Source organism: Alligator sinensis, unplaced genomic scaffold, assembly GCF_000455745.1.
Source record: "Alligator sinensis unplaced genomic scaffold, ASM45574v1 scaffold1075_1, whole genome shotgun sequence".
NCBI classification, from domain to species: domain Eukaryota; kingdom Metazoa; phylum Chordata; order Crocodylia; family Alligatoridae; genus Alligator; species Alligator sinensis.
Window position 1 is genome coordinate 1,110,281 of NW_005842277.1, and position 11,468 is coordinate 1,121,748.

An 11,468-nucleotide genomic window follows, 5' to 3' on the forward strand; every position below is an offset into this window, starting at 1 on the left:
CACCCCACCATTCATTCCTGCCTGTGGCAGGGGGTCAGACTATATGATCTGTTCAGGTCTCTCCTGACCCTAGCTACTATGAAACTTTCCTGATTTAACTGAGTTTAGATGTTACAACATGGTTCTTTTTCACTGTAGCTGTAACTCCAGGTAATGATATAGTAGGAAAGGTGTCTCCTCTCGTGGATAGCCAAATATACGTATATTTATAATCACACCAGCTACCATAAGGATGATTAAATACCTATTAGAATTTCTATGATCATATTCAGGATAATATTATTATTATTATTACCATATTTTCAAACAGCTTTCCAAATTTATTGTATTTAACTGTAATTTATTAGGCTTTTAATTATTATTATTATTATTTTCAGTTCTCCCATAAGACTACTGGACTGAATTTCTCAGATTAGCCTCCAATTAGTTTGAATTTCTGGGAGCTATAAAAATCAAGCCTTTTTAGACATTTTTCAGAAATGCCTATGCATCTGTGTGCATGCCCTTTGGACCATGCTAGGAAGTCCTGCTTTGAAGAACAGCATGCATGCTGCTTGTATGATAAAACCAGAAAAGGATGTAATGTAATAACCTTATTGATATGTGGCTGCTCTAAGTTCACACAAGACAGAGACTGGTATTTTCTGAGAACCTAAGTTTAGCATGCAAGAAGCAGATATGCCATGTTTCACTGAAGCACTCTTTAGCATGGTCAGGAAGTGGGACAGACATGCCTCAGGACAACTCCAATAAGATTTCCATGACTCAAGACAACTGGAATAGGATTTCAATGGAACATAACTGTTTAACTCATATTGGGTCTCATAAAGCCCCCTTTCCCATGCCCCCCCACAACAAAACCCCTACACACACACCGTTCAACAGCTCTTACTTTTTCAAGTTTAAGTAGAGGCCAATTGTCAAAATATGTGCCACTTTGATCCCATCCAGAGCAATGTTTCCTCTAAGGAGTAGCGGTCTATGAGTACGCCACTTCGGTCCTGCCTCCCCCTTTCAGCGCAGTGCGGTTTGCCAGTAAATGTCCCAAAGTAAGTTGTCCAGGTGGGAGCGAGCAGGGTTTGGCCACCAGATGAAAGGTAAGCTTCTCATTCTTCATGCAGGGCAAGCAGCAGCTCCTCCCTGAGGCGCGGCGAGGTGAGGTGGGGATGGGGAACTGCTCCACTCCCCTGCATCACCTTGAGGAGGCACGTAGCATCAGGGCTGGGGAGTGGAGCAGTTCTGCAGAACCAGCGGAACCTGTGCCAGCCCCAGCCCCACCTTGCCCCACCAGACTGGTATATATTATGACCTTTTACTACCTTTTGTTTCCAAAACAACCATCTTACTTCCAACAGAACCAAATAAAGCTGAACAAGAGCAGACTCTGGCTCTATCCTGCTGTCTTTTGAAGTCAGAATTGCCACTAAGTTTTAACTACCATGAAAAATGACACAAATTCTGTTTTTAATATGAAAATACTGTTAATTTCTAGATGCATCTTGCATTGCAAGTATGCTAAAGCACCAGCTAAATTATTTTGTGTACTCAAAATATCTAAATAGTGTAAATAGCCAAGTGACATCTAGAAAATATTTATCGTCTTGGATGACTAAGAACACTGTAATTTATGGGGTACAATACTTAAGCACAAAATAGTGGATTAAGAACAAAGCTTCATCTTTCATTTGTCATTCATTAATTTAGAAATGTAAAGGCTCCAGTAGCCAGCTGAGAAAACAAGGCACATTAGGATTATGTATGTACAGTCTGAAGGTTGAAGGAAACTGAATATAGATTAGGATAACCAAAGCAAGCAGAATTATTGCTAGTCTTTAGAGCAGACAGTTATTATTTTACTTAATGCAATAAGGTCTTTGTTTTTTACCTTTCTATAAATTACATTTTCTACTTTTTTTTTTTTTTTTTTTTTTTTTAAAGACTTTGTAGAATAAATGTTTTATTCTGAACCACACAGGCGCCATATCAAATCTAGGACCCAATTGAGAGCAGAACAAAATATCCTGGGTGCACAGAAACACAATATGGTGCTCCATTTTAAAGACTGGAGAAGGTATCAGTACTAATGGTCTACAATGTGTGGTCTGAAGTAGCATTAGGAGGGTTCATATTTTCCTTTTAGGGAGTATATTTCCCTCTTTGTGTGTTCCAGTGTAGAAGCAGCTAGTCAGGGCATATCCCATCTTCCAAGAACAACACATGCAAACTCCACCCCCCACAATATTGGAGTACCTCTCTGGAAAGACTCAAAGATTCTCTCCCCAAAAACTGTCTACCGTGGATTTTAAAAAGGAACTTTTAACCTCAGGTTAGACTGCAAAACTCTCATAGAAAGAACAAAAATTCTGTGCCTGCATCTGTCTGCAGCTACAGACCATTTAGAGTGCACAAGAATTACGTGAGTTGATTTACTTTATGAAAACTGATTAGTAAAACCCCTGTGGATTTCTTAACTGTACTTTGGCAGGATATAAGATTAGTGTAGCAATTCCCATCATCAAATGTATTTACTGTTAAAATATTGGATTAGCAATCTTGTTATCCATTGCTCCAAGATTACAAAGTGATTCTTTAAAGTTCAGTAGGAAAATACTACACTATCACTTGTAGTTAAGCTTGCAGTTCATGGTTTTTCTCCATCCCCACTTCCTACTAGAAAGTTCAGCCTACCAAAAACCGAGACAGTTGTTTTAACATTTAAATACAGCTTGAATAAGCTCATGGCAGACTCCTCTTGGCAGTTACCATCCCATTGCCACTTCATGATGTTCTTAACTGTAAAAATTGCTCTTAAAATTATTGTAAAATAAAGCATCTGGCAACATCAGGGAAAGTTCAGCTGTCATTCAGAGAGTTCAGTGAGAGACACACAAAACTATTAGCTGAATTAGAAGCCATGGTGTGGAGTAAAAGATTTTGACCATTTGTGCAGCAGATACACAAACCTGTGACTATGCTAGCTGTTCCTTTCCAACCTTGCAGCATAGCGTAACATTGAGCTATTAAACATCAAATAACAGTTAAACAAAGTAAATCCCCAGTTGTATTTCAGCTGTCCTTTTCAAACTGACAAGTTCTTTGGTCTCTATAAAACTCTATTGTAATTAGCTGGAATCTCTAAGGAAGAGGTTTCAGAGAACAAAACTCATGAGGATGCATGAAACCACTCAAGACAGTCCCCTAAAAGACCCTATTTTTCCACAAGCCACACATTGGCTAGGTACAGATATTACACATAACCTGGTATAAGCAATTGGAAATAGAACTGAAGTTCAATGAACATAGCCTGGTTTCAGAATGGAAGAACCTGGTTTGAGAGACTTGGATGAAGGTAGTATATCAGATTTAATCAGTTTAGCTTAGATTGGTCTATTGAACTTCTGCTCCAGATCCTCTCCTGACTCAAGTTACATTGCAGTCTCCCAGCATCCCAGGATGCTTTGCGACCCTCCACTAACCCCCACCCTCTTCCGCCTTTGCAAGGTGGGCTAGTCTCTGCCAGTGTTTTGCTCTGGCTGAGCTGGGCCAGAGATACCCGCAGGTTGTCACAAAGCTGAGGCAGCAAAGCCTCTGCTCCCCAGTCTGTGTCCTGCCTACACCTGTCAGCTCAGTAGGGCAGCGGGGGTGAAGTAGGACAATGGAGTACCCTGCCCTGGCTCCAGGCTTCCCCCAAGCTGGGTTCTGCCCCCCTGGGGGAAGCCCAGTACAGCAGGGGTGCTCCCTGCCTGACTGGGCTTGGCTGGGTTGCCCAGTCTCGTCCACTGTGAGCCAGTGCCTCTGATGAGTGGCAGTGGAATGGAGCCTCCTGCCCAGGTTCCAGCTCCCTGGACCTTAGCTGGACAGACCTCAGTTCATCAAGGCTAGGATCAGGACAGGGAGCTCTGTTCCCCAACCTGTGGGTCAGAGACAGTGCTTCATGATGGGCAAAGCTGGCCAGACTGGCCCAGCCAGGCAAGACTGAAATCCCAGTGGTGTGGAGCTTCCCCCAGATAGGCAAACCCTAGATGTGGGGGATCCCAGGGCCAGGGCAGGAGGATCTGTTTCTTTCTCCCCCCAACTTTCAATCTGCTGGGGCTAGGGAGAGATTCTGTTCTGTCTCCCACCCTCCGAGGCTGACAGCCAAGCATTTTGGGTGTGTGCCATGCAGCCAGTTAGGTATGGCCTCCACTCGGTTGGACTCGGCTGCCCTCAGCAATGGCCAGCAGGCTGAGAGGAGTATGGGAATATCCCCCAACCTTCTGGCCTCGGGCAGTGCAAACATCTGCCTGCCTTTCCCAACCAAAAAGTTAGCATGAAATCCATTTGCTAATGGTCCAATCTATGCATCCAACAGAAACCTGTGAAGATTAGGTCAATTCCACCTCAGGCTTTTTGACTGCCTGTACTTAGCCATTATTTCCAAAACTCTCCAGTCATCACTATCTGCCTGTATCTCCACTTCCTTATGCTATAGCACAGATGTAGTACTGTTTGCTTCAGTGTCTGTGCATGAAGCCTTGCTCCAGGCTATTTGGTTTAGTTTCTTTTGTTGATAAAACACATTCTGTTAAGTGACTGGCTATGAACTCTGAATAAGAAGCCCAAGTAGATTAGCAAATATTTTGTAGCTATTACAAGGGAATTATGGAGCACCCCATTCAGAAAATAAGCATACACCATATAAATAGTACCCTCCTATAAATGACAGCTGCCTCTTCCCTTTCGTGTTTTTAAAGTGTTCAGTTTTAAATATTTCACTTTCTTTTAGAGTTGGATACCAATTTGCATTATGGACACCATTTGTATCATTTGCCTGTTGCTCATACACACAGACAATGTCTTTATCCATACTATGAATTTTTTACTCACTTTATTCATAATGTCTAGAGGGGGATTTAACAAGGGCCTGAATTACATCCAGGAAAGAATTAAAAACTAATTTAATTTTCTGCTACAATAATGGCCCTCGCAGTTTTATATTTTGTTGACTGCAATTCTTCCATCCATGCAAACACAGAGAAACCACTACCATTAACAACTAAGTCTTAAAAAAAACAAAAACCCACAGTCCCTAAGTAAGGACTATCAGTGCTAAAACCAAGGTAAAACTAATGTTCTTCATTTATTCATGTAGCTATTAAACAAAATAAGATTTTTTTTCCTAATCTGAGACAAGTAGCTACAGAATCACAAACAGTAAATTTAATGTCCCTTGAAGCATATGTGCTAAATTATGGCTGGGGGGGAGGGATACCAGTAGCCGGAGGGACGAGGCATCCTTTTAGCCGTAGGCACAGATCAATTGTCTGTCAGAGCCTGGATGGCTTATCAGGCTGACATAGCTACAGCTTTTGTCTGAGAATCAATGAGGCTGACCCCACATCCAACCACCTTTGACTCTCCATCCTGAGTGACCCATTTACAGGAAAAGGTAAACTTGGAAAGGCCTTCAGCATCACATCTGGTTAACTGTGAGAGAATTTAGATACTCTGCCACTGTCCCCTCAGGTAAGTGATAAGAGCCCTTATAAAAATGTGCAAAAATCAGAGGTACCGTTCAGAACACTGCAGTTGAGCTCCACCGCTTAGTTCATATTAGATCTGCTGCACATTCTTGCAATAAGTGTGCCTATAAAGCAAGCATGGGTGCTAGTACTCTATGCTTTCTTAGAGAAAAATCAAGTCCTCAGTGCAAAGAGATTTTGTGTTAGTAGCATAACAAGTTCCTACAACTATAACACACAAAGGCTGTTGTGTAGACGGAATGAGAGGCATGTATGCATAACACTTTAAAGCGGGCTAAATGCTTTTGCACCACTTTAATGGCATCGGTGTTTGCATGCCTCGGTGGCATATTGCGCATTAATTCCAGCCGCTCTAGGAAATTTGGTGGCGTAATGCACCTTAAATGACTTGGGACGAAGCAAACTAAAACTCCTTCAAGGAGTTTTAGTTTGTTGCCCGTACAGCCATGGAGTGAAGCACTGGGCTCCGTGCAGCTTGGGGGCTTTGTAGGAAGCCCTGCAGGCAGCCTGGCAGCAGCCCAGCAGCAGCCCAGGAAAGAAGGCTCCGCCCAAGAAAAGCAGTGAGCCTGATCCCCTCCCCCACCGTAGCCTGTTTGAGCTGCATGGGGGCCCAGTGCTTCCCTCCATCCTTCCCTATAAATATTAGTGGTGCCCCCCCTGGGACCACCCAAGCAGGGTGCCTGTAGGTGGGTGCCTCCTGGGGGGTGGGGGGAAGGAGGGCTGCCACTGCTGTGGTCGGAAGCCTAGGTTCCCCCCCGCAACCTGCTCCACCCACCAGCAGCTCACCCTCCACTCCCTGCCAGAGAAGCAGGTAAGACAGCAGGGTGTGTGCATGACATGGGAGTTTAATCAGCTTTATTGAAGCAATGTTTTTTCTTAAAACCCACCACTTCAATTTAGGGCCCCCATTTCACCTACACATACCAAAAGACTACAAGATGCCCAGCAGTACTACTGTTATTGAGATTTGTTCTTCCCCCCAACCCACCATTCACATTTAAATATAAATGAAACCAGAACTAACATGCAAGAGAGAAAGAAAAGAAGCGACTCTAAATTGCTAAGGTTAAAGTAATATACAAATCAGACAGACTGAATTTACCTGAATCCAAAATGACTTTGAATTAAAAACAACTCCCCAATAATTAAATTCTGTACATGTAAAATTATCAATGTGCTGCCCACACCCAGACTTGCACCACCACCCATTCCCAACCTCATACCACAGTCTGTCCCTTGACCAGTACCACTGGCCCTGGACCCAGACCCACCATAGCTGCTACTGACTCCATGGTTGCTAACTCCAGACAGCAGTGGCAACAGTAGCTCTGGCCCAGAGCAAAAGGTGGCTCCAGCTTCAACTCTGGCTCTGGCCTCAGGTCCAGGTTGGAGACAGAGCAGCTACCTGCCTGAGCTGGCACTCAAATCCAAGACAAAGTTTTTTTTTTTCCTTTATCAGCATGAGGGTAAAGGGGAAGTCCTGTCTTGGATCTGAGTAAATATGGTAGTTAATTTCCCAAGTAAATGTACCAAAGTAAGATCTACACCAGGGCGAGCAATTATTTTGGGCGGAGGGCCACTTACTGAGTTTTGGCAAGCCATCGAGGGCTGCATGGCAGGAAGCTGGGGGCAGATAAATATTAGTTTTTGAAAAATTTTTAGGGGCCCCACGGGCCAGATAGAATGGCCTGGTGGGCTGCATCTGGCCTGCGGGCCGCATTTTGCCCACCCCCTGATCTACACATTATATCAAGCAGTCTTGGGTTTGTAAAGGTAAATGTTGTATATCAATATTCCCATTCATCCATCTTCTTGTCTTCCAAATTGACTAAATAATACTTCTTTTCTGGTGAGTCAAAATATTGGACCTTCAAAGTTAATATTTCAAATTCATAAGTCTTCCCTTCAAGCTGTCATTCTGCTAACTTAAATAGAAACTCCTCACAAGCTGACAAGCTGTTCCTAATTGCCTTAGACACCATTCAGATACTGATTTAGTTTTAAATATTTTGTCCCCAGCTTATTTTGAACTCTGTTACAAAGATAGATTTTAGGTACAGAGTAAGTTCATGACTCTCATGAGCCAAAGTTTTTGTCATTCTGGTATTGTTCCTCTGGAAAAAGATATACCAGTTCTTAAGAGGAGTTAATTTAGAAACAGTACCAATCACAGTATGCATAGGAATTTAAGAACAGAATCTGAAGAATAAGTATTTTAAGGAATGCAGTCCTAAATATAATAGAGCTAGTGCGTCTTTAGAGTTCCAAACCTGATATTAATAAGATTTACGAAAAATAATATTATAGAGGGGAAAAAAAAGCTAGTTACTAGCAACATAGTTCCTGCCTACCTGGGGCTGGGTCCATGGTTCCAGGCTTGTTTCTTTTAAAGGAGTTTGTGGTCTTCCTACTTTTTTTGTGTGCTTTTGGAGGGACGGAAAAAAAAAAAAGTGTGTCAGATTATCTGCTCAGTAAACATATTGACATTTAATATTTATATTCTTAAAGGTAAAAATAACTATACATATATATACACTTGAGACAATTGACTGATAACAAATCAGAACTACTCATTCTTCCAGAAAATATTAGGAATATCTTTTATAATTCATTTAACAAACCTCTTTAACAGCCTGACAACAATGAACAATGAGACAACATTAACTAGTTTGCTGGACAACTACCCTTGTTCAAGCCTTTTTATTGTGTTTGAAACTCTCCACTTGATGATACCATAAGCTATAAAGGAAAAATGCTTGATCTTCTAAAGCAATTTTTATCTGTGCAACTCTGTATTTACAGATGGGAAAACTGAGGCAAAGAGGCATAGAAAATTGTGCAACACCACTGCAGAGACACAATTTGTAACAGAATCCAGATGCGCTTGACTTTAAATCCCATGTCCACACTAGAGCATGCAGTCTATGATGCATGTTCTGGCAATCCAGGACATATAATGACTACATGGCAGGTGCAAAAGTTTAAGTGTGATGCTTTAAAAATCTCAAACCCAAAAGGAAAAAAAAGTGTTTTTAAATATCATCTTATTGAGGTTTCTTTCATGCTTTTAGCTGATAGAGTTTGATTTTCTTTTAAGCTCTTTACAACAGGAGCATGGAAGGATGTGCAGTCTAATAACTCATTGACCTTTAAACTCAGAAAATTCTGAAGCAGTGAAAAGACTGACCCAAAATCAAAAGTCTGTTAATCAAATGACTTTAAGGAGTCCTTAAAGAATTATATTTGTGGACTCAAGTTAAATTCCCCAGTGTTATCCAAACCACCTTGCAAACTTGCTAATGTGCATAATTACTCAACTCTGCTGATAAATGCTTAAGATTTTATGAGTATAGGGACTGAGGTACCATTATAGACACCAGAGTGTTATTGCTAAGTTTTTGTGTGAATGTATTATGCCTACCCACATATACTTGGTCTTAAGATAAATAGCATACACCATGGTTTTCATAACACTAACATGTCACTACCTATAACATAACATGGTCACTACCTATTTTGAGCAGCTTCTTGCTTTATACTACAGAACATTAGGTTTGGCAAATTATAAGACATCATCCGACTTCCTGAAGGGCACTTAGCACTTTTTCAATAAAAGTAGAAGAGCCAAGGTGAATGTTGGCTAGAAGCATTACATGAAAAAATAAATATATCTATCCACATACAGTAACTGATATACCAATAATAATTGATAAAAGTATCCCAGGGGTATGCTATTACAACATGAAAAGTAATACACACTTCATTAACAGCAGTTCTATCAATAAATGTTGTGCGTTTTCTCTTTTTACGTTCCTCTGTACAACTGTCCTCGAGCAGGGAATTCTGTTTACTCATTGTAATGTTGTTCAAGACAGAGATCAAATTCAGCAGTACTGCAATGGCAGTGATGGTTCATAAATTAACCACAGACTATGCACAGAAGGAAACTGAACTTGATCTGGGAGTGCAAGCAAAAGATTAGGACTCAAGAACCATGACTTCCAAACCAAAATCTTTTGCTCTTGTTACCTCCTTGGAGCCTTGGGGATTACATTTGTTACCGTGAAGCTCACTGAGAAGCTCACTATGAAGCTCATGAATGCGGCGCAGTTTATTATTATATCCATCTTTTGGGAACCTCTGAAAGGTAATGTAATCTGACAGCTTTGTTTATTTATTTTTTGTTTAGACTTATATCCCATCCTATCCAAAAGGCTCAGGCATATCACATAAAGGGAGAGCCTACTGACATATTATAATATACCATAATATTGTCTTCTCCGAGTACTTCAGATCATGGTGATGAATGAGATTCTGATATATCAGGGTTTTATTTTTTCACTCTGTCTAGACAAGAAGACAACTGGTTATTTAATGGGGTAGTGTCAGACAATATGAAATGATGATTCCACACATTTAATATGGAAATTGTGTTTTCATGACATTCCCAGGTAAACTAGCTATGTAACCAGTCTGCACCAAATTTCTTGTCACCATAGACACTACAAACTGTACCCAAACTGGTTAGTTTATGGCTAACCATACATACCCAGAAACTGTTACATGTCATATTAATGTTTATGTTATTTATTTAGCTAGACATTCCTTGTTTGTCAAACTGGCTGGTCTGTCTGATGCCTTTCAGATTCTTAGTCTGACTATGACCCTGTTCTTGCAAAGGAGAAAATAATGGGTTTTTTAAATCATAAGGAAGAAAAGGGTCTCTTACATGCCAATGGCAAGGAGTCACAGAAAAAGCAGCTTCCCTCCCACACAGATCAAGGAACTTTTTTTAAATAAGTATCATTCCCTAACAGCCTGATTCCCCCCAGTGTCTCCCAATTTCTTTTTACCAAGCTTCTGGCAAACTGATTTAAAGAAACAGGATAAATTCCTCCTCAGAGTCCTTTGTTTATTCTCCCTCTACTCCCTTCCTCTGACATTTAAGCTTAATACACAGAAGAAAATTATCTTCATAATGAGATGAAGATACAAGGATTGATTTCATTCTGAATGTTACATTATCATTTCATCGGCACAGTTTAGAGCTCCCTGAGCTCCTATACATGCACCAATTACAATTTCTTTGACAGCCAAGCATGTTTTTAGCATACATTAGTTTCACTGCATGTGTAAAAGAATGCTAGAAACTTCATAGAGATACTTTCTTAAGTATCCAACTATCACCTGAGCTGATTCAGCTTGTACCCTCAGGTGGCATTCTGTACAATACACTGCCAGGGCACCAAACCCAAGAACTGCAATCTCTCCTACACAGCAACAAACAGCAGCAGCCAGAAGAGGTCAGCCAGCTTGTAGAGGTCAGACTGAAGAAGTCTTTAGGCCAGAACAGAGACACAGGCTGAAGGAGTTCTCACCTGAACACAAAAAGGCCTGACTGGCACCAGGCAACCTCTTCTTTATTCTTTCTGAACAACACACAAAAAATTGCAAGGGCAGACTGTGAACACCAGAAGCCAAAAGGGACCTTCTTCAAGGCAAGCAGCTACAGTCAAGCCTAATCACATTTTAATCACTCCCAGCTGATTCTGTGGTCAGAGATCCACACTCTCTCTCTCTCTCCATACAAAGAGTAGCAGCAGATATGGCAAACCTTCCCACTTCCTATCATTAACCCCTTGACCCTTAAACCAGTGCTCTCCTCTGTAGCAGTACAGACTACTGGTTTCTTCATCCTGCTTCTCTCCCACTAGCACATCTCTTCAACAGCAGTTTCATTCTTAATCATTCCTCCCCTTCCCTGCTCTAAGCCCAGCTAGAGTCTGCAACTTGGCTCACTTGTACTAATAAAATACAACAAATAACAAACAATTTAGAAATAGCAAACAAGCAGGCTGTACCTGTGCCCTTGACCTGGGGACTGTCTCAGTGCTCCTTTTGTCTGGGTTTTGGCGGGGGGGGGGGGGGGGGGATTTTTTTCTCACA

General features: G+C 41.3%; 1 protein-coding gene across 4 annotated transcripts in view; it reads right to left on the minus strand.

The window, feature by feature from the left end:
- LOC102380336 (protocadherin-11 X-linked-like) overlaps positions 1–11,468 on the minus strand; it is a 611,220-nt gene that overhangs the window by 20,116 nt on the left and 579,636 nt on the right. The window contains exons 3-5 of one of the 4 annotated variants that reach the window (XR_003095078.1): positions 10,901–10,951; positions 9,787–9,865; positions 7,874–7,945 (exon numbers count right to left, since the gene is read on the minus strand). Coding sequence is in view for 1 of the 4 variants with exons in the window: in XM_006027939.3 (XP_006028001.1) it covers positions 7,874–7,945 (72 nt within the window). In the remaining 3 variants the exon portion in view is untranslated. Of the gene's footprint in view, positions 1–7,873; positions 7,946–9,786; positions 9,870–10,900; positions 10,952–11,468 lie in introns of those variants that run through there. The other 3 variants (XR_003095077.1, XR_003095079.1, XM_006027939.3) reach the window with 3 other exon arrangements.